Here is a 22703-nt window from a genome sequence, read left to right as displayed (position 1 = left end):
TACAGGCACATGTGCCAGTTTAGTCATATCTTTGTATCTTCGACTACTTGACCCTGATCATCTATGTGCAAGCAGCAATTGGTAAGGTTAAATTTTCTACAGACTTTCAGCTGCTAGCAAGTAGTTGGGAGTCGATCTATTTTGATAGATAGCATTTCTCATCTGATTTTCTTGCCGGGCCAGAACAGTCAAGGTTTTACTGGTTTTATTAGTAATGATCTCCAAGACAGCTTGCAACCGTATGATTCAGTTGAGCATGTAAATGGGGGTCCAGTATCACCATGAGCCATCTTATGCCCAAGTGGCAGGCCCATAGTATTGTATAATTTTTTCAGGAGGCCGTTTATCATTTTTTTAATTATCTATGGCTATGCTTCGCTTTTTGTGGGAAGCATAGACAGGGAAGCCCAGGAGTTTGCCTATTTTTATGGGCAGTAGGAAGGAAGATGGTTTAATAGTGCCGATAACACAGCTATCTGTCCACTGGTCAGGCAGCTTAGCGTAGGCTGTATGTCCAATATCCAGTATAGCCCAGTGGGGGCCGTCCAGTCCCAGTGGGATTCTGGGTAGGCCTAAATGCTCTGCAACTTTGGAAATTTACTGAATGGATTTTTCTCTGTGTGGTTTGAACTCCACCATGTGGCCTTTCTACAGGAAGGATGAAGTCCTTCCCCACTCTTGCTATACAGTATTGTCTAATGATTGAGGCTTTTAGGATCTAGAAGTGATCAGGGTGATTCTTTTGGGCCAGGAATTCATCAGGAACTGGGTCTGTAGGTACTAATTCTCAGGCTTCCTACCGCCATTGATCTCCTGTTACAGCTTCTCCACATACATAACATGAAGTGACAATGAGAGACTGGGGTACATGCTCGGCTAATTGCAAAAACAAATTTCTTGTTTTTCCTGGAATTTCTGGTACTGGCACATTTAGTTTATCACAGAAGGTTTGAAATACTGGCTCAGGAGGGCATTTAAAAACTTTTCCTCAAACCACAATATTTACTTGAAGATCCAGTCCAGCTCCATCAATTTTTAGGGTTACACATTCCCCTTTTTTCTATCAAGGATTAAGGGGGTTGGTTATTACTAGATCTAAGGAGTTACACTGACCACTGGTACAGGAAGGGCCACTTTTCCCTTGCTGAAAGTGGACAGGATTTTTTTAATTTTTTTTATTCAAGTAGCCTAAATGACACAAGAGCAGTATCTACATTTATTTTCACACAGACGTAATTCGTGATAAATGTACTTATTTTCTGCCATATAGCCTCTTTTCTAATTAACAGAACCACATCCTATTTTTTTTTTTTTTTTTTTTTTTTGTATTTTTAGTAGAGACAGGGTTTCCCCGTGTTTTCACATCCATTTTTAACTTATTATTCTTAATGACAGCACAGGCATCAAACTTCAAGGTGACTTGTTTGGGCACCTCTTTTTTTCTTCTGTTTTGGCTAACACTTTCCCTGTATCATTTATGAGCCCCCACCAGTCTTCAGTTCTTAATCTTATTTTAAAAACTGTGGTCATGGGAGGCTCAGATGGGTCATAACACACATCAGGTTGGTCATTTCCTGGGCTACATACCTTGTATAGAATAACATTATACAAACAAGTTCTTTTTAGAGTTCCAGTATACTTATAATAACCGTAAAATAGTAGGACCGTAGTAACCTTTTGTTCTGTCTCAGTGACTTGATATATACACTGGGAACAGCCCTCAGTCTGAGGAAGGTCAGTTGAAGTCCTTACTGTACAAGTCCAAATTTTAAGGAAAATGAGTCCCACGATGGGTTTTCTCATGCTTCGGCTGTGCGTGGACCAGTCAGCTTCCGGGCGTGACTGCAGCAGGGCTTGTCGTCTTCTTCAGAGTCACTTTACAGGGGTTGGCGAAGCTGCTCCCGTCCACGTACTGCTCACAGTCTACTGATGTTCAAGGATGGTTTCGGAGGTTGGGCCTGCTAGAATAAACTGAGTCCAATACCTCTACATAGTTATGTTCAGCTGGGCTCTCTAATGCCGGGAGCAAGGTGGTGAGGTTTAGGGTGTTGCAAACTTCAATGGTTATGTGGGGATTTTCACATAGCCAGCTTTGGTATCTAGTTAGTCTAGCATTCATTAGCTAATGACGTCCTTTTGTATTTATTAAAGTCACCACAGCATGGGGGGACTTTATGTTTAGGTTTTGCCCAAGAGTTAGCTTATCTGCTTCTTGTGCTAACAGGGCCATTGCTGCCAGGGCCCTTAGACATGGGGGCCAGCCTTTGGAAACCCCATCTAGTTGTTTTGAGAGATAGGCCACTGGCCTTGGCCAGGGCCCTATAGTCTAGGTTAAAACTCCAACTGCCATTTTTCTTTTTCTGACACATAGGGTATAAAGGGTTTTTCAGGTCAGGTAGCCCCAGGGCTGGGGCTGACATGAGTTTTTCTTTTAACTCATGAAAAGCTTGTTGCTGTTGGTTGTAATAGATGTAGTTTATCTAATCTACATTTTTATTAACTGTCACCCACTAAAATATTGACTTAAATCCTGTAGCTATTTGATCTCAAGCTTTAAATTGATCTGGTATTCCTTGTGGGGCTCCAACTGAATCTAAATAGATGTGAGAGTTGAAAGACCCAAAAGGGGCTTCTCTCACTTTAAGATGTCTTATTTTTTCTCCCTCTGGTTGATAAAATGCCAGGGCGAAAGGGATAGCCAATTGGACTAAAGTACAAGTGCCACTCCCATTATTTGGCAGAATGCCCAGTAAAGGTCCACCACAATACCACCACACATCCGCTCGGGGCTGACTGATTGATAAGCTCTTGAATATTCTTAAGTTCATCTCATCCATTCAGGTCTCCAAGGAATGCTAAGTTTCCTCCCTGTCGTGAGAGACACGAAGGGAAATTAGTGTTGGGAGACAGAAGCCGGATGGCCCTTGGGGGCTGACCCACAGGGTGCTGGACATCGGGATATAGCAGAGAGAGCTTGGCATGACTTATTACTCCAGGCTATAGCATCCTGGAAAAGAGCTGCTGTGCAGCCTATGCCTGGTCAACTGGAGGACCATCTTAGTGGAAGGGGGACAATTTGGGCCTCTGGCCTGCCATGTGCACAAGTATAACAATTGCTTTTTGTTTAACATGCAGATGAAATATTTGATCCATTTTAACCAGGCATTTGCATCTTGGTTTCCTATCTTTATTGCTAAAGTTTGTTTTCAGTCTTTAACTTCTATGATCCTCTAGTAAAACGAATGTATGATTTTAGGAAATTACAAAAAACAGTTGGGGCAGTCCATCCTTGCTCTTTAGTGGCCCAAAGAATGTTGGACCAACTATGGCATGAAAGCTCTACATTGGGGGGCAAGACTCCTGGTTGGCACTGGGGTCTTTATTGAAATCTCCCCAGATTAAATGGTCCTAGTTTACTAATGCCCAGTCTGAGGAGAGTCAGGATGGACAGAAGTACTTTTCTGAAGTAGAAAGCTGTCTTTGACTTGGCAAGTCTCCACAGGGTATAACAAGGCAAGCATTAAATGCAATAGTTTGAGGCGAAATTGACTTGATTATGTTAATGACTAGATGGTCAGCAATAGAACGAGGAAAGAAGAAAAAGTAACAGAATAGATGAAAAGAGTTAAATTCTTTTTAGCTTTAGTTTGGTAGGGTTTTCCCCTGGGACTATGGCCCACGACTCTGGAGGGGGTGGCACTTTCTTGACTGGGGTGTGATGAGTACATCCTTTTTTGCTGTACGAGCAGCACTCTTGGTGGTTAGCAGCACAAGGTAGGGTCCTTCCCAGGCTGGCTCAAGTTTTTCTTCTTTCCACCCTTTGATGAGAATGTGATCTTCAGGCTGGTGCTGGTTTACTGGAAATTCTAGGGGGGGTACCTGTTCTAAAAGACTTTTAGTTTTTGAGGGAAAGGAAAGTGGAAAATAAACCAAGTATACAATTTTTAAGAAATTGACCTTTTGTTTTAAATGTGGGGACCTTGGCAATGGACTTTATAGTCCTTAGTGCCTTTTTACTGATAAATTTCCTTTGGCCCCTATTTTTATTAGTTTTTAAACCAAAGAAAGGCAAATACCATTTTACATTTAACAATGCTTTTTGTATGATTTTTATACCAGATAAGCTAAATTTTACCTTTATATTAGTGTGTTATTAATGTTAAACCTAATTTTAATAAAACCTTGTAGACATATTTATCCAATTTTTAATGTTTGACCATAAGGTAAGATTTTATAGACTCTTTTTAATCTTTTATAATTTTTGCCAAAGCGCAGGTTGGTGCATTAAGAAAAACCTGCTATGCTTTTATTTTAATGTCTCGTTTGTAGAAAAACTGGATAATACCTCTTTAACTTTAGCCAATGTTTACACACAGAATTTTCTTTCCAATTAATATTTTAAAACTTGATTAAACCTTTAAAACAAAATAAACATATTTTTAACCTTTTAATGTAGGTAAAAATTTGTTTTCTTATAATTATTTTACCAAAGGTATATTTTTTCTTGTACGCCGTGCACATAAACTGCTTTTTTTGTTTTTTTTTTAGTTTTACATTCAGGAGGCCTAGTTACTTTTACATTATACAACATTTCTTGCATAAATTCTTTTTTTATAACATTTTTCTCTTTTACAACTTTCACAGACAATTCTTCAACATGCTTTAACTTTCAGACTTATTACAAATATTTATTTCTTTAAACAACCAGTTAATTTATTTCAGGACAAGAATTTACTCTTGTATATATACTCTTTTTACATAAATTCCTGCCCCCCTTTTTTTCCTTCTTTTTTTTTCTAACAGAATAGCCCCATACTTTAAGATTTTTGAGTTAGTAAGCTACTTTTTTGCTTTTTTTGATTTAGGATAGTTATGAACTGAACTAATGAGGCATGCTCACAATGAGGTTTCCTCTAAAAGTTATTTTTTTTTTTTTTACTTTTCTTCTGTTAGCAAAGCAGTTGCTGCTACAGATTGAATGCATTTTGGCCATCTGCAGGTTACTGGGTTAAGGATTTTTGATAGGAAGGCCTCAGTGATTTCAGGATATGCCTTTGTTTACACTGACAACAAAGTGGTATTGGAGCATTATAGGGTTACAGACAATACCTTCAATTATCAATTACAGGTTTTAAATTTACCTTGGCTTTTAAAGGAATAGGGTACACTGTTTTTTTTTCTTAACTACCTGTATGTATCTCTCTTTCTCTCTTTCTTTCTCTATTTGACTTTGTCTCTCTCTCTCTTTGACTTTCCTTTGCCTCTGTCTCTTCCTCTCTCTCTTCTCTGTCTCTCTCTCTCTGCCTCACTTATGCTGCAGTTCTCTCAACCACTGTGGAGAGATCTAAAACCAGCTATAACCAAGCATCTATGTATGGGAACTGGTCTGGGTGCCATGGCTTTACAGGTTACCTTGTGCCATACCTTTGAAACAAGGGACCTGTCCAGGCTTCCTTCTGATGGCCAACCCACCTCTAATGCTAGCCAGTCTATTTTAGACAAAGTTTTAAGTTTTCCTGGTGTCATAGTACTCCATAGTCTCCCTTAAATCCTTTCTCGAAATTTTTCAACATAGTTCCTAGTAGGCTGGGATTATTTGTGCCTGACCCGTGCTTCTTTGATACAAAACACTACACTCATACCACACACACACCACAAAACAAATAATGGATAAAAAGGGCACACACACAGTTTTGCAGTTTACACAAAACCAAAATCAAAATGAAATTCAGAGTGTCCAGAAATTCAAGCCAGGTCAAAACCAAAACCAAAGCATCAAGCAATCCAAGTCAAGTCATAAACAAAAACCAAAGTGCCAGTACAGGCACACCATGGGTGATCAGACCATGCTTCCACTCAAATGGAGTAGGCAAGTTCCAAAGACCAATCCTGTCAAGCAATTCAAACCAAGTCAAAACCAAAACCAAAGTGCCGATAAAGGCACACCATGCATGATCAGGCCACGCTTCCACTTAAATGGACTGGGCGAGTTCCCAAGACCAGTCCTATCAAGCAATTCAAACCAAGTCAAAACCAAAACCAAAACCAAAACCAAACCAAAGTGCCAATAAAGGCACACCTTGGGTGATCAGGCCACGCTTCCACTCAAATGGAGTGGGCAGGTTTCAAAGACTAGTCTTACCAAGTTTCAGATGTCCAGATTCCAAGTACCGGTTCCTTCCCAGTGTCCAGCCACTGCATTGATCCTCCATGGGGGCCTGCCATGCGCTGCTCTAGCAAGGCATCCCACCGGGGCAAATGCCTATCTGGGAGCGCTTTCAGGATCTGCGTCGCTCAAGCTGGTCGGAGTCCCCCACGGCAATGTTCCACAGGGCAGGCTTAAGCTACCTAAGGAGCTGCCTCCACCTTCCACCAATCACCTCACTTCCTGGTCAGGGAACCAAGAAATGTAGCAGGATGAGCTGCAGACAAAACTCCTCAGACACCAAGTTAAAGAAGGAAGAGGTTTATTTGGCTGGGAGCATCGGCAAGACTCCTGTCTCAAGAGCCGAGCTCCCCAAGTGAGCAATTCCTATCCCTTTTAAGGGCTCACAACTCTAAGGGGGTCCACTTGAGAGGGTCTTGATCGATTGAGCAAGCAGGGGTTACGTGACTGGGGGCTGCATGCACTGGTAATCAGAATGAAACAGAATAGGACAGGGACTTTTACAATGCTCTTCCATACAATGTCTGGAATCTACAGATAACATAACCAGTTAGGTCAGGGGTTGATCTTTAACTACCAGGCCCAGGGCGTGGTGCCAGGCTCTCTGCCTGTGGATTTCATTTCTGCCTTTTAGTTTTTACTTCTTCTTTCTTTGGAGGCAGAAACTGGGCATAAGGCAATATGAGGGGTGGTCTCCGCCCTTACTATGACACCAGAAAAACTTAGAACTTTGTGTGAAATAGATTTGCCAGCATTACAGGTGGATTGGCCATCAGAAAGAAGGCTGGACAGGTCCCTTGTTTCAAAGGTATGGCACAAGGTAACCTGTAAGCCAGGGCACCCAGACCGGTTCCCATACATAGACACTTGGTTACAGCTGGTTTTAGACCAACCCCCCACCACAGTGGTCTAACAGCAGCATAAGCAGCTGGCAGAGGCAAGGAAAGACCAGCAGAGACAGAAAGAGGAAGAGACAGAGAGACAAAGAGGGACTCAAGGAAAGAGAGAGAGAGAAAGAGAGAGGCAGAGAGAGAGAGAGAGAGACAGAGGAAAAGGAAAGTCAAAGAGAAAAAGAGACAGAAAATCAAAGAGAGAAAGAAAGGAAGAGAGACATATGCAAGTAGTTAAGGAAAAAAAAAGTGTACCCTATTCCTTTAAAAGCCAAAGTAAATTTAAAACCTATAATTGATAATTAAAGGAATTCTCTGTAACCCTATAACAATCCAATACCACTTTGTTGTCAGTGTAAACAAGGGTGTATCCCGAAAGCGCTGAGGACTTCCTATCAAAAATCCTTAACCCAGTAACCCGTGGATGGCCCAAATGCATTCAATCTGTAGCAGCAACTGCTTTGCTAACAGAAAAAAGTAAAAAAATAACTTTTAGAGAAAACCTCATTGTGAGCACACCTCACCAATTCAGAATTATCCTAAGAAAAAAACAAAAAAAAGAGGATGATTTAATATTAACCACTGAAAATTCCCTTAACCCAGCAGGTTTCCTAACAGGGAATCTAAATCTTAATTACCATACAAAGGGCTGACCAGACCTAGGGGGAACTCCCTTCAGGAAAGGATGATCGATGGTTCCTCCCAGGTAATTGAAGGGAAAAAAAAAAAAAGCGACCTATATAAATTCTAAGTTAATTTGGACAAAACAAGGTCTTATTAACAGCAAAGGATAATTAAAACCCAAACTTAGAAGGTTTTCAACAAAAGTAAGGTTTGCTAAAAGTTAACAGTGTAACATGTATTGTAGTTACTTCTAATCTTGTGGCCTTAGACAGTCTAGTCCACAGACATAAAAGAAATTTGCTTTGGAAAAGAATAGTTATCATCTTCAAAAAAAGAACGGGAAAAAAGGGAGGACAGAACTTATGTAAAAAGGGTGTTATATGGTAAATTCTTGTCCTGAAATAAATTAACTGGCTGTTTAAAGAAAGAAATGTTTACAATAAGTCAGAAAGTTGAGGCATGTCAAAGAATTGTCTGCAAAAGTCGTGAAAGAGAAAAAAAGTTATAAAAAAAAGAATTTATGCAAGAAATTTTGTATAATTTAAAAGTAACTAGGCCTCCTGAATGTAAAACTGTTGAAAAAAACAGTTTATGTGCAAGGTGTATAAGGAAAGTAAAATATACCTTTGGTAAAAGGATTAAAAGGAAGCATAAGAATATAAATTTTTACCTACATTAAAAGGTTAAAAAAATTTGTTTTGAAGATTTAAGCAAGTTTTAAAACTTTAATTTTATATATATATAAAAATTCTGTGTGTAAACATATTAGCTAAAGTTAAATGGGTATCATCCAGTTTTTCTGTGAACTGGACATTACAGTAAAAACACAACAGGTTTTTCTTAAAGCACTAACCTGCTCTTTAACAAAGATTATAAAAGGTTAAAAAGAGCCTATAAAAATCTTACCCTATGGTCCGACATTAAAAATTGAATAAATATATATACAAAGTTTTATTAAAACTAAGTTTAACGTTAATAGCACACTAATATAAAGGTGAAATTTAGCTTATCTGGTATAAAAGTCATACAAGAAGCATTATTAAATATAAAATGGTGTTTGACTTTCTTTGGTCTAAAAACTAATAAAAATAGATGCTAAAGGAAATTTCTCAGTAGAAAGGCACCAAGGACTATAAAGTCCATTGCTAATGTCCCCACGTTTAAAACAAAAGGTCAATTTCTTAGAAATTATATACTTGGTTTATCTTCCACTTTCCTTTCCCTCAAAACTAAAAGTCTTTTAGCACAGGTACCACCCCTAGAATTTCCAGTAAACCAGCACCAGCCTGAAGATCACGTTCTCATCAAAGGGAGGAAAGAAGAAAAACTGGAGCCAGCCTAGGAAGGAACCTACTTTGTGCTGCTAACTACCGAGACTGCTGTTCGTACAGCAGAAAAGGGATGAACCCATCACACCCGAGTCAAAGCACCACCCCCTCCAGAGTCGTGGGCCATAGTCCCAGGGGAAAACCCTACCAAACTAAAGCTAAGAAAAAATTAACTCTTTCATCTATTCTGTTACTTTTTCTTCTTTCCTCGTTCTATTGTTGACCATCTAGTTATTAACATAACCAAGTCAATTTTGCCTCCAACTATTGCATTTAATGCTTGCCTTGTTATACCCTGTGGGGACTTGCCAAGTCAAAGACAGATCTCTACTTCAGAAAAGTACCTCTGTCCCTCCTGACTCTCCTCAGATTGGGCATTAGTAAATTAGGATGATTTAATCCAGGGAAATTTTGATAAAGACTCCAGTGCCAACCAGGAGTTTGCTCCCCAATGTAGAGCTTTTATGCCATAGTTGATCCAACATTCTGTGGACCACTAAAGAGCAAGGATGGACTGCACAAACCAGTTTTTGTAATTTCCCAAAATACATTCATTTTACTAGAGGATCATAGAAGTTAAAGACTTAAAACAAAGTTTGGCAATTAAAACAGGATACCAAGATGCAAATGCCTGGTTGGAATGGATCAAATATTTCATCTGCACGTTAAACAAAAGCAATTGTTATGCTTATGCGCATGGCAAGCCAGAGGCCCAGATTGTCCCCTTTCCACTAAGGTGGTCCTCCAGTTGACCAGGCATCGGCTGCATAGTAGCTCTTTTCCAGGATTCTACAGCCTGGAGTAATGAGTCATGCCAAGCTCTCTCTGCTATGTCCCAAAATCTGGCACCCTGTGGGTCAGCCGCTGAGGGCCATCCAGCCTCCGTCTCCCAACACTAAGTTCACTTCGTGTCTGTCACGACAGGGAGGAAACTTAGCATTCCTTGGAGACCTGAAGGGATGCAGTGAGCTTAAGAATTTTCAAGAGCTTATCAATCAGTCAGCCCTTGTTCATCCCCGAGCAGATGTGTGGTGGTATTGTGGTGGACCTTTACTGGGCACTCTGCCAAATAACAGGAGTGGCTCTTATACTTTAGTCCAATTGGCTATCTCTTTCACCCTGGCATTTCAAAAACCAGAAGGAGGAAAAATAAGACATCGTAAAGCGAGAGAAGCCCCTGATGGATCTTTCAACTCTCACGTCTATTTAGATGCAATTGGAGTCCCACGGGGAATACCGTATCAATTTAAAGCTTGAAATCAAATAGCTGCAAGATTTGAGCCAATATTTTGGTAGATGACAGTTAATAAAAATGTAGATTGAATAAACTACATCTATTACAACCAACAGAAATGAGCTTTTCATAAGTTAAAAGAAAACTTCATGTCAGCCCCAGCCATGGGTCTACCTTATCTGACAAAACACTTTACACTCTATGTGTCAAAAAGAGAAAAAAAAAATGGCAGTTAGAGTTCTAACCCAGACTATGGGGCCCTGGCCAAGGCCAGTGGCCTATCTCTCAAAACAACTAGATGAGGTTTCCAAAGGCTAGCCCCCATGTCTAAGGGCCCTGGCAGCAATGGCCCTGTTAGCACAAGAAGCCAATAAACTAACCCTTAGGCAAAACCTGAATATAAAACTTCCCCATGCTGTAGTAACTTTAATGACTACCAAAGGACGTCATTGGTTAACAAATGCTAGATTAACCAAGTACCAAAGCTTGCTATGTGAAAATCCCCACATAACCACTGAAGTTTGCAACACCCTAAACCCTGCCACCTTGCTCCCAGTATCAGAGAGCCCAGTTGAACATAACTGTCTAGAGGTGTTGGACTCAGTTTATTCTAGCAGGCCCAACCTCCGAAACCATCCTTGAACATCAGTAGACTGTGAGCAGTACGTGGACGGGAACAGCTTCACCAACCCCTGCAAAGTGACTCTGAAGAAGACGACAAGCCCTGCTGCAGTCACACCCGGAAGCTGACTGGTCCACGCACAGCAGAAGCATGAGAAAACTCATCACGGGACTCATTGTCCTTAAAATTTGGACTTGTACAGTAAGGACTTCAACTGACCTTCCTGAGACTGAGGAGTGTTCCCAGTGTATACATCAAGTCACTGAGGTAGGACAAAAAATTGCTACAGTCCTATTATTTTATGATTATTACAAGTGTACCAGGACTCTAAAAAAAAAAAAAACTTGTTTGTATAATGCTATTCTATGCAAGGTATGTAGCCCAGGAAATGACCAACCTGATGTGTGTTATGACCCATCTGAGCCTCCCATGACCACAGTTTTTGAAATAAGATTAAGGACTAAGAACTGGTGGGGGCTAAGACCGATACGAATAAAGCGTTAGCCAAAACAAAAGAAAAAAGGGTGCCCAAACAAGTCACCTTGGAGTTTGATGCCTGTGCTGTCATTAACAGTAATAAGTTAGGAATAGGATGTGGTTCTGTTAATTAGAAAAGAGGCTATATGGCAGAAAATAAGTACATATTTCATGAACTAGAATTGTGTGGAAATGAATGTGGATACTGGTCTCATGTCATTTAGGCTACTTGGATAAAAATTAAAAAGGACCCTGTCCACCTTCAGAAAGGGAAAAGTGGCCCTTCCTGTACCAATGGTCAGTGTAACCCCTTAGAACTAGTAATAACCAACCCCCTTGATCCTCGCTGGAAAAAAGAGGAGTGTGTAACCCTAGGAATCAATGGGGCTGGACTGGATCCTCAAGTAAATATCGTGGTTTGAGGAGAAATTTATAAACACTCTCCAGAGCCAATATTTCAAACCTTCTATGATAAACTAAATGTGCCAGTACCAGAAATTCCAGGAAAAATAAGAAATTTGTTTTTGCAATTAGCTAAGCACATAGCCCAGTCTCTCAATGTCACTTCATGTTATGTATGTGGAGGAACTGTAATGGGAGATCAATGGCCATGGGAAGCCCGAGAATTATTACCTACAGACCCAGTTCCTGATGAATTCCTGGCTGAAAACAATCACTCCAATAACTCCTAGGTCCTAAAACCTTTAATCATTAGACAATACTGTATAGCAAGAGTAAGGAAGAACTTCACCCTTCCTGTGGGAAGACTCAGCTGCCTTGGACAAAAACTGTATTATAATAATACTACAAAAACAGCCACCTAGTAGAGTTCAAACCACACTAAGAAAAATCCATTTAGTAAATTCCCAAAGTTGAAAACTGTGTGGACCCACCCGTTAGACAGCCCCCACTGGATTATACTGGATATGTGGGCATAGACCTTACACCAAATTGCCCGGCCAGTGGGCAGGTAGTTGTGTTATTGGCACTATTAAACCATCTTTCTTCCTACTGCCTGTAAAGACAGACAAACTCCTGGGCTTCCCTGTCTGTTCTTCCCTCAAAAAGAGAAGCATATCTATAAAAAATTAAAAAGATGATGAATGGCCTCCTGAGAGAATTATACAATAATATTGGCCTGGTACTTGGGCACAAGATGGCTCATGAACCCATATTTATATGCTGAACTGAATCATACAGTTACAAGCTGTCTTAGAAATAATCACTAATAAGACCGGCAGAGCCTTGACTATTCTGGCCTGGCAAGAAACTCAGATGAGAAATGCTATCTATCAAAATAAATTGGCTCTCGACTGTTTGCTAGCAGCTGAAGGAAGGGTCTGTAGAAAATTTAACCTTACTAATTGCTGTCTACACATAGATAATTAAGGACAAGTAGTTGAAGACATAGTTAGAAATATGATAAAACTGGCACATGTGCCCATGCAAGTGTGGCATAGATTTGATCCTAGGGCCATGTTTGGAAAATGGTTCCCAGCGCTAAAAAGATTTAAAGTTCTTATAATAGGAGTTATAATAGTAATAGAAACCTTCTTACTGCTCCCTTGTTTGCTACCTGCATTTCTTCAAATGATAAAAAGCTTCATCGCTACCTTAGTTCACCAAAATGCTTCAGCACAAGTGTACTATACGAATCACTATCGATCTGTCTTGCAAGAAGACATGGGTAGTGAGAATGAAAGTGAGAACTCCCACCATTGAGTGAGAGTCTCAAAGTGGGGGGAGTAAGGGAGGAGACCACCCCTCACATTGTCTTATGCCCAATTTCTGCCTCCAAAGAAAGAAGAAGCAAAAACTAAAAGGCAGAAATGAAATCCACAAGCAGACAGCCCAGTGCCAGGCCCTGGGCCTGCCAGTTAAAGTTCGACCCCTGACCTAACCGGTTATCTTCTCTATAGATTACAGACATTGTATAGAAAAGCACTGTGAAAATCCCTGTCCTGTTCTGTTCCATTCTAATTACCGGTACATGCAGCCCCTAGTCACGTACCCCCTGCTTGCTCAATCGATCACGACCCTCTCACACGGACCCCCTTAGAGTTGTAAGCCCTTAAAAGGGACAGGAATTGCTCACTCAGGGAGCTCGGTTGTTGGAGATGTGTGTCTTGCTGAAGCTCCCAGCCGAATAAAGCCCTTCCTTCTTTAACTCGGTGTCTGAGGGGTTTTGTCTGCGGCTTGTCCTGCTGCAGTATGACAGAGATTGCTGGGGAAGCTGCTCGTTTAACTAGGGTGCTCAAGAAAAGCCATCCAAAGAGGTGAAGTGAATCAGCCCAGCTGAGGGAAGAGTGTTCCCTCAGAGGGAACTGTCAATGCAAAGTGCATCAAGTGGAAGCACATGTGGCTCGTTTGAGACATAGGGGATCAGTGTGGCTAGAATGGAGTGAGCAAAAGAAGCCTGATGGGAGGTGAGTTGGAGAGGTCATAGGAGCCAGATATAAGCAGAGTTTATATGCCATGGAGGGCTTTGGATTTTATTCTAAGTGTGGTGGAATATGTTTAATAGGCCATTGACCTGGTTTGATTTAGGAAGTTCTTAAGGACAAACAGGACTTTCTAAATAGTTATTGTGTTTTCTTGTACTTTCATACTACTACAAGAAGTTATCTGTTTAATATAAGACATATCAAACAAAAGAGGAGAGGAACAGGGTTAGAAACTGGAGCAGAAGATAGAAAAAGTTCTCTCTTCAATGGCCTAGGAGTTGGCCCATGTGAAGACAGGTGAACAGTGTTATGAAGCAAATTGCTTTCTAGGCCTACCTTCTATAACTCTGATACTCAAATGAGAATTATCATGAAGTTAATGCTAGATATTTTACAATTTGTTTTCTGATTTTAATTAAAATATGTATTCATTATAAGACATTTGGAAAGTAGAGAAAAGTAGAAGAAAGAAAATGAAAACAGCTATAATCCCATCAACCCCCCCAAAAAATCACCATTAAAAATATTGGCCCATCTCTATTCTGTCTTTTCTTCAATACACATTTATACAAAATGAGATTACATCATATTTTTGTAAGTTCATTCTGTAAGCCTGTATTAAAGGTGAAATAGCAATAGGCCAACGTTTGCCTCCTGACTGTGAGAAAAGCAGCTTTGTTACACACAGGAAGAGTGAGGGCGCTAGCTCTATGCAAGTAATGACAGTTCAAGGAGTAGCTGGAGGTCAGCTCTGTTCAGTCTAAAAGGCAAAAAGTCCTGAGCCCCATTCAGTCCTGAGTGCCTCAGTACAGTCAGCCAAAGCTGGATTCACCTCACCCAAGCCTGCATTTCCTTGTAGAGAGAATCAGAGAAAGTTAGATCATTTCATCTTAAAAGGAAAAGGTATGTTATCTCCAGCCTTCCAATTCTTAGAGTCACAGCTGGGAATTAGAGTGAGGTGAATGAGGCATTCTCCTTGGGCACAACACTTAAGGTGTACCAAAAACCTATAATCAAAAGAAGGAATATTTTAATGCAAAATTTTGAAAAATAAAAATTAATGTTAAACAATCCATAATAAACAACGTATCAAAACTTTATGTAATGACAGGATTGGTTTAACGATTTTTGCCTTTTGCCTTAGGCACCATTAAGTATTAGTGGGACACCATTCCTCATCTTACCTGAACCCACTGAATCAGAATTTCCAGGAGTGAGGCCCAGGAGAAGTCTGTTTTTTATTAAACTCTTCGGGTAATCCTTACACATGATAAACTTTATGAAGTCCTGGAAAGATGATCTCTGAAGTTTCTCTGTTGCCTTAGTTTGCATGTTGTGATGACTCAAACAGCCCTCTTGGAGGGGCCAAGTAGCAAGCAATTGAAGGCAGCATCTATGCAGCAGCCAGCAATTTAGGAACTGGGGCTCCCAAACAGCTTGCAAGGAACCGATTCCTGCCAACAACTACAGGAGCTGGGACAGGATCCCAGGCCTGGCTAACACCTTGATCGAAGCCTTGTGAAAAATCCTGAGCAGAAAGGCCTTTTACGTTATACCTAGACTCCCGACTCAGGAAAAAGGTAAGATAAGAAATGTGTGTTGTTTTAAGCCACTAAGTTGTGTTCATTTGTTTCACAGCAATAGATAATTTTAATACTCTAAGTTTATATAGATAAATTATATTTTATAATTAATATTAATTTTATTTAGTAATGTTTAAACTGGTTCAACCATGGACTCCATCAGTATTACATATAATAGATATGTGTTTATTTATTAAGGATATACTTCTATTACCATGCTTATATTAAATATTGGAATATTTATTTTGTGCTAAATTATTTAGATAACAGCTTTATTGAGACATAATTCAGATGTCATAAAATTCATTCATTTAAAGTGTACAATTCAATGGTTTTTAGTATATTCAGAGTTGTGCAAGTATCATTACAATCAATTTTAGACTATTTTTAGCAGCCCAAACAGAGACCCCATATCCCTCAGCCATCACCCTCCACCTCCTTTTCTCCTTGTCCTAGGCAATCTTTAAAAAATCTTAGGCTGTTTCCCAAGATTTTTCTATTCTGAACATTTAATATAAGTGGAATCATACAAATATGTGTTCTATTTTAGAAGGAATATTAGTCTAATATTTTAAAGGTTCATCCATGTTGTAGCAGGTATCAGTACCTGGATCTTTTTTTAATGGCCAAATAGTAGCCCATTTTAAAACAGTCCGTTGTGAATAAATTTCCATTGTAAATCTTTTTTTTCTTTCTTAGGTAAAAAAATAAACAGAAATAAAAGTTTTAACACTTTCTTTACTTTTTAAAGTGTTAGACCATTGCATGAATCCCCTAGGTACACACACCTTAGTTGATGACATTCTTATGTATAGTCTTTGGTTTTATGGGGGATGTATGTCTAAATACTAAACAATAAAATAGTTATTTTATGCTGAGGGCAAAATGTCCCCCACAAAATGATGGTTTGAGAGGAGGAGAACATTTATTCTAAAGCCATCTTATTAAATTTTGCCTCAAAGCAATTCACATTGTAACAGGGCTCTGATGCAGTCATTTGCATTTATATTGACAGTTGGTCAATCAGTATTATTGAGTACCAATAGTTCATAAGGCCCTGAGAGTCAAATCATACAATTATGAAGGCCATAAGAAGTCAGACAGGTTAAACACAGTCTTCCCTGTGATGCTGGTGAACACCCATATACTTACTGATGGATCTCACCTCCCAACTCAGACTCTTAAGGTCAGAGGCACATTTAGTGCTTTCATAGGCTGTGATCTACTAAGGATCACAATTTTTTTCCTATAAGTGTTTATCATCATAGATTCTGTGTTACACTGCCCAAGGATTCATTGCTCCCAGCTCTTGGAAATTTGTTTGACATCACTCAGCTAGCAACCCCTTTGGGAATTATTTTGGCAGAAGAGAGTCACTTTTGCCTTATCCGTCATCATACTCCCTACCAGGGGCAGACTGCATCCAATGACTGGCTAATAAAAAAGACCTGGCTCCTCACCTCAATTCAAGACAACTCTGAAAGGCCCTCCCATCTTCAGAACTTGTAACAGGAACAGCTGAGGTCTTCAACAATATTGCATTACAAATCAACTTCTCCCTCTGCCCAACCTTGGTTATTTCTCTACCCCCCACTGATGTTAATCCTGAGTGCACTCCTTAATGAACTTCCTACATGCAAATATCTATCTGGGAGTCTGATTTTAAAAAATCCTAACCTGCTACACTTATGGAACTTTCTAACTGTTCATTAGAGGTTGACCACTTGACATATAGAGAAAGAAGTACAACAAGAGAACATAAGTGATTCAGTTAGTAAGTCCTACTAATCATGGAAAATTATTGACACCCTAAACTCTTACATAAAGACTTCCCAATGTTTTTTCAAATCTCACTTTTGATGTTACTATGATATGATTTGGCAGTGTCCCCACACAAACCTCATCTTGAATTGTAGCTCCCATAATCCCCACATGTCGTGAAAGGTACCTGGTGGGAAGTAATTGAATCATGGAGGAGGGCTTTTCCTATGCTATTCTTGTGATAGTGAATAAGTCTCTTGAAATCTGATGGTTTTGTAAAGGGCAGTTTCCCTGCACACACTCTCTTGCCTGCTGCCATGTAAGATGTGCCTTTGCTTCTCCTTCACCTTCCACCATGATTGTGAGGCCTCCCCAGCCATGTGGAACTTTGAGGCCATTAAATTTATTTTTCTTTATAAATTACCCACTCTTAGGTATTTCTTCACAGCAGTATGAAAGTGGACTAATACATACTATATCCATATATTTATCCCAGATGATCCTTATGTCTTTGCAAAGACCTTATTGAGTTCAAAGTTCAAGGTGCCACAGAACATTCTAAAACAGGTTTCATCTGAGTTGAGGATCTTTTACACTCCATTTCATGGTGTTCAGGTTTTTCAAGACTCTACATTTACGACTTTGAATACTTCTCCTCCCCTTATTACTCAATGATCAAAGTGGAAGTGAGGGTGATAATTGAGATAGAAGTATAAACCATTTAATTCAACTTGGATTAAGTTTGAGTTGAGATGTATTCAATTCAAGCAGCCTTTTTCTGGTTTTAAAGAAAACTTTGTTGTTGCCATTCTCACTTCATTCTCACTTGAAGAGCTAAAAGGAACCTAATTTACCACAGAAAAAATTAGGGTCTAGGTCAGAAAGAGGGTTTATCCAACCAGTGCAATATGGTATAGGAAGATTACAGAATCAGTCTTCATTATCAGGAAGGTCTAAGGCTATTGCTGAAATAGTTCCAAGCACCAGTCCAAGGGTGAGACAAGGAAGGAGATAGAACAAAGACCCAGGCAGATAGCTGACAAAATAAGGCATTCAACAGAATCAGACATCTGGCACAATTTAAGAAATGTGGTTCAGAAATTTGCCTGTGAATGGTACGTAGGTGCTGGAGCTTCCTTTCTCAGATTGCCTGGTGCACACAGCAGGGATTAATGTATCAACTTCATGTATGCCCTGGACTGGAAAACCTCCCAATTTTTATTTCCTTTTTCTTGCACCCATTTCCTCAAAATCTTACCCATTAAAATTGACAGTGTAGACTGGCAGGTGGAGAATGTGATGGCAAAGAGAAGGTTGCAAGTTCCCTTGAATGTCTAATCCTAATCACACATGCATTTATTATTTGCACATTTTTTTTTTTTGAGACAGAGTCTCACTCTATTGCCCAGGCTAGAGTGCAGTGGTGTGATCTCAGCTCACTGCAACCTCGGCCTCCCAGGTTCAAGTAATTCTCCTGCACCAGCCTCCCAGGTAGCTGGGATTACAGGCACCCACCACCACGCCTGGCTAATTTTTGTATTTTTAGTAGATACGGGGTTTCACCACATTGGCCAGGCTGGTCTCGAACTCCTGACCTCAAGTGATCTGCCCACCTCAGCCTCCCAAAGTGCTGGGTTTATAGGCGTGAGCCACCGTGCCCAGCCTATTTGCACATGTTTCCTACTACCAGAAGCAACAGTTCTCCCATATACCACATTCCAGGGCATCCTATGATCACATAAGAACACAATCCTCCTGCCACAGCTAAGTGCAATGTACCAGGAAACAGGTTGTGAGTAAACCATTGTTCTCCCTCTGCCATTAGGACAGAAATATCATGACAGGCAGCTCTGCCTCCAGATCTTGCAAAATCTCAATGTGCACCTCAAGTTTGTATTGTTCTAGCCTACGATGGAACTGACGGGTTGGGGAAAATGGAAAGCAAATTTCCATCAGTCTGGATTGCCTTTTGTAGTGTCCCCAATGAGATCATAGCTGGAGAGGCAAGGATGTAATTCACTCAAAATGTAAGGCTTATGGCCAAAGTTGGTGACTAATAATATAGAATTGTAGGTTTGGGCTTTTTGTTTTCTTAAAAAACTCTGTCAGATTTGGAAAGGGACCACCAATCCTAGTTTTGAGATACCACAGGTAATGTCTAATTGTCTTAAGGTGTGACTAAAATTTTTCTTTTGTTTTTTGTTTGTTGTTTGTTTATTTTGTTTTGTTTTGAGATGGCGTCTTGCTCTGTCACCCAGGCTGGAGTGCGGTGGCACAATCTCGGCTCACTGCAACCTCCACCTCCTGGGTTCAAGTGACTCTCCTGCCTCAGCCTCCCAGGTAGCTGGGACTACAGGCATGTGCCACCACGCCCAGCTAATTTTTTTGTTGTATTTTTAGTAGAGATGGGGTTTCACCATGCTGGCCAGGCTGGTCTCGAACTCCTGACCTCAAGTGATCTGCCCGCCTCGGCCTCCCAAAGTGCTGGGATTACAGACGTGAGCCACCACACCCAGCCTAAAATTTTTCAAAATAAACTTGCTCTTACTTTTCTTCTTTAATTTAAAAATACCTCTATAGGCTACATGAGAGTTTTTGAAAAAGTAGCCATATTTGGCATGGAAATAGGCCCCAAATATGTCAACACCTGTATTTCCTTCCAGATTTCAGTCCTACAACTTTGGACTCCCAACAGATTAAGAATCACTGGTCTAAGGTTTCTAAAGTCAGGGTAGATTCCTTTCCCAAGTGACAGCCACAAAGCCAACGCTGTATCATACCCTATCTAAAGAAAAGATAAAAGTAAACTGGCAGGGCACAGTGGCTCATGCCTGTAATCTCAGCACTTTGGGAGGCCGAGGCAGGTGTATCATGTGGTTAGGAGTTGGAGACCAGCCTAACCAACATGGTGAAACCCCGTCTCTACTAAAAATACAAAAATTAGCCGAGTGTGGTGGCACACGCCTATAATCCCAGCTCCTCAGGAGGCTGAAGCAGGAGAATTTCTTGAACCTGGGAGGCGGAGTCTGCAGTGAGCCGAGATAGCTCCACTGCGCTCCAGCCTGGGTGACAGAGCGAGACTCCGTCTCAAAAAAAAAAAAAAAAAAAAGATAAAAGTAAACTGAAAACAAGAATAGAAATGTCTGCTAACATGCTCTGTGACCTTGATCAACAGCTTTCCCCACTCTTGGCCTTGGTGTCCTGACTTAAATGGGGAAACTGTGATCTCTCTCAGCTCAAAATTTACATGGCATTATTTACATACCAAACCTGCCCTACGCTTCCTGGAAACTTTACTATTTATGAGTGTGGCTCCTCCTTCCCTTTCAATCCCTTAATTAAATAGCTTCCCCTCTACAGGCTTTTGAAGTGATAGCAGTTCCTCCTAACTCCTGCCAGAAACAGCTCTCTTCAACATGAGAGCTGCACCCCTCCTTGTGGCCAGGACAGCAAGCCTTAGCCTTGGCTTCTTGTTTCTGCTTTTTTTCTGGCTAGACCGAAGTGTACTAGCCAAGGAGTTGAAGTTTGTGACTTTGGTAAGTAGACTTTTCTCTCATTGCTTTTTCCTTAAAACTGTGTTCCCAGCAAAGTCTGATAAGGCAAGCGTCAGGTTTCATCTTACCCTTGGATTATTTCCCAGAGACCAGGCTCTGTTCAAACTCAGAAAGTTAATAATCAAGTTTTGCAAGTTCCTCTTAATGAAGACCTAACGTGTCCTAACAAAAATATTTTTTGGTCGCTGGTTTTTTAGGGATTGCTTTTTATTTGCTTTTGCTGATGTTATCTATTTACTTACTTTACAAATGCCTTGAATTCAGATTCCTTTTGACAGCCACACCAGTCCAGAAGAAGCCACAGCTGGCGCTGTTTATGTACCAAGAGCTGGCTTCATTCAATTTAATGATTATTTGTTTGCAAGCCAAAAAACAGTCATTTTTCTGAATTAAGTAGTCCCTTCACCTTTGTTTATCAGGAACTTAGAACAAATATTTGTAAACAGCCTTGAAGCATAAAAGTGAATCTAAATTTGGAATTTTAGGATGATTTTCTGATATATAGATTTAGCTGACAATTAAAATCATTGGTACATGTGACCAGTTATGAAAAAAGGTGGGGGGTGGCTGATGCATAATGTCAGGAAAAGAAAATACACTGTTGACATTGTTTGAAAATAGATGGAAAGAGGGTTTGCAAAGTGAAGGGGATTCATCACATTACCTAAGAGTCTGATTTTCTGTTTCTGTATCTTTTTTTCCTTCTGTTTCACTCTTTCTCTGCCTCTAAGCTGCTTCTTGCCTTTCCTCTCTCATTTTCTTTCTCTTCCCTACATTTTTTTATTTGAGATAGTAAAAGTGGGCTGATAAGTTGATAAATTTTCTTTCTGTCAAGTATACTCAAAAATTATTTTTATAATTTGAAGGAAAGTCAGTTTCCTTAAAAATTAAAGTTCAGGCTTTTTTTTTTTCAGCATAGAATATTCAAAACTCTTTACTTTCTACAGAAAATATGATAGCCATGTGCTTATTTGAATCATGATTCTTATAGTCCAGTAAATCATTACTAGGTCGTGAGTCAACAATGACAGAAAACCCAGTGAAACAAACTATCAATTTATTTACAAATGATTCACCAGTTGTCAGACTTCTGTGCAGAAAAAGATATATAATACTGTGTGCCTTCTTTAGGGAAACCCATGTGAGCTAGGCTTGTACTTCTATCCGTAGTTTTCTTGCTAACATGTGCATGAAGCAAGTTTAGGGACTGTAGAAATTGTACTGCATCTGCCATGCTTGTAATACTATAAACCTGTGACAAGCTGGTTGAGTGGCAATCCTCTGAGAAATCCAAGTTACTCCAAGTTCCCTGTACATGATGTATTCCCTCCTCCATGTTTTGCCCAAGTTGGCTCAGGCTAACTTCCTGTGACTACCAAATTGTTGTGGGTTTCCTATATTCAGGGACTACAAGTTAATTCTTTCCTGAGGAAAGCCAAAATACAAATCTAGCTCTCTTAGAACTAAAGAAATTAACAAATATTGCACAAAGCCAGTGTTAACTATTTTTTCCTACCATTACTTCCTTCCATTAATGGTAGATGAAGGGCCACGTAATACATCTTTCTTGGCCCTTATAAAACAACGTCCATCTAAGTACTTAAGCCAGTAAACATCCGTTTCTTATTTTTATTGACTAAAGAGAGTATTTGACTATAAGTGGTTAAATTATACAAATAAGAAAACTCTTGGAAAATTATTAGGAGAACCAGAATTTTTTTAAAAGATGCCCATGATTAAAGTGGTAATATTAATGATAATAACCAATAGTCAATTGAGTGCTTACTGCAAGCACTTACTGCAATTGAGTGCTTACAAGGCACTGTTCTGAGTGTTCAATATGAATTGTATCACATAAGCCTGTCAACAGTCCTCTAAAGTAAGGTCGTTAAATAAAATATGGGATGACCATTTGAATTTGAACTTCAGATAAATAGCAAATAATTTTTTAGTCCCATGCAATATTTGGGCATCCTGTATTTTTATTTGCCAAATCTGGCAACCATTCTATAAAGTTTTG

General features: G+C 39.8%; 1 protein-coding gene across 1 annotated transcript in view; it reads left to right on the top strand.

Annotated features, from left to right (window-relative positions):
- The first annotated feature begins 20495 nt into the window (after nucleotides 1–20495).
- The window catches only part of ACP3 (acid phosphatase 3), a 46437-nt gene continuing 44229 nt past the window's right edge, over nucleotides 20496–22703 (top strand). The window contains exon 1 of the mRNA XM_032143684.2: nucleotides 20496–20665. Within this exon, the coding sequence (XP_031999575.1) occupies nucleotides 20546–20665 (120 nt within the window). The 5' untranslated portion in view covers nucleotides 20496–20545. The remainder of the gene's footprint in view (nucleotides 20666–22703) is intronic.

Source organism: Hylobates moloch, unplaced genomic scaffold (genome assembly GCF_009828535.3).
Source record: "Hylobates moloch isolate HMO894 unplaced genomic scaffold, HMol_V3 SCAFFOLD_22, whole genome shotgun sequence".
Lineage (NCBI taxonomy): Eukaryota > Metazoa > Chordata > Mammalia > Primates > Hylobatidae > Hylobates > Hylobates moloch.
The sequence above is the reverse complement of the archived record's forward strand: the minus strand, read 5'-3'. Positions and strand labels throughout refer to the sequence as shown.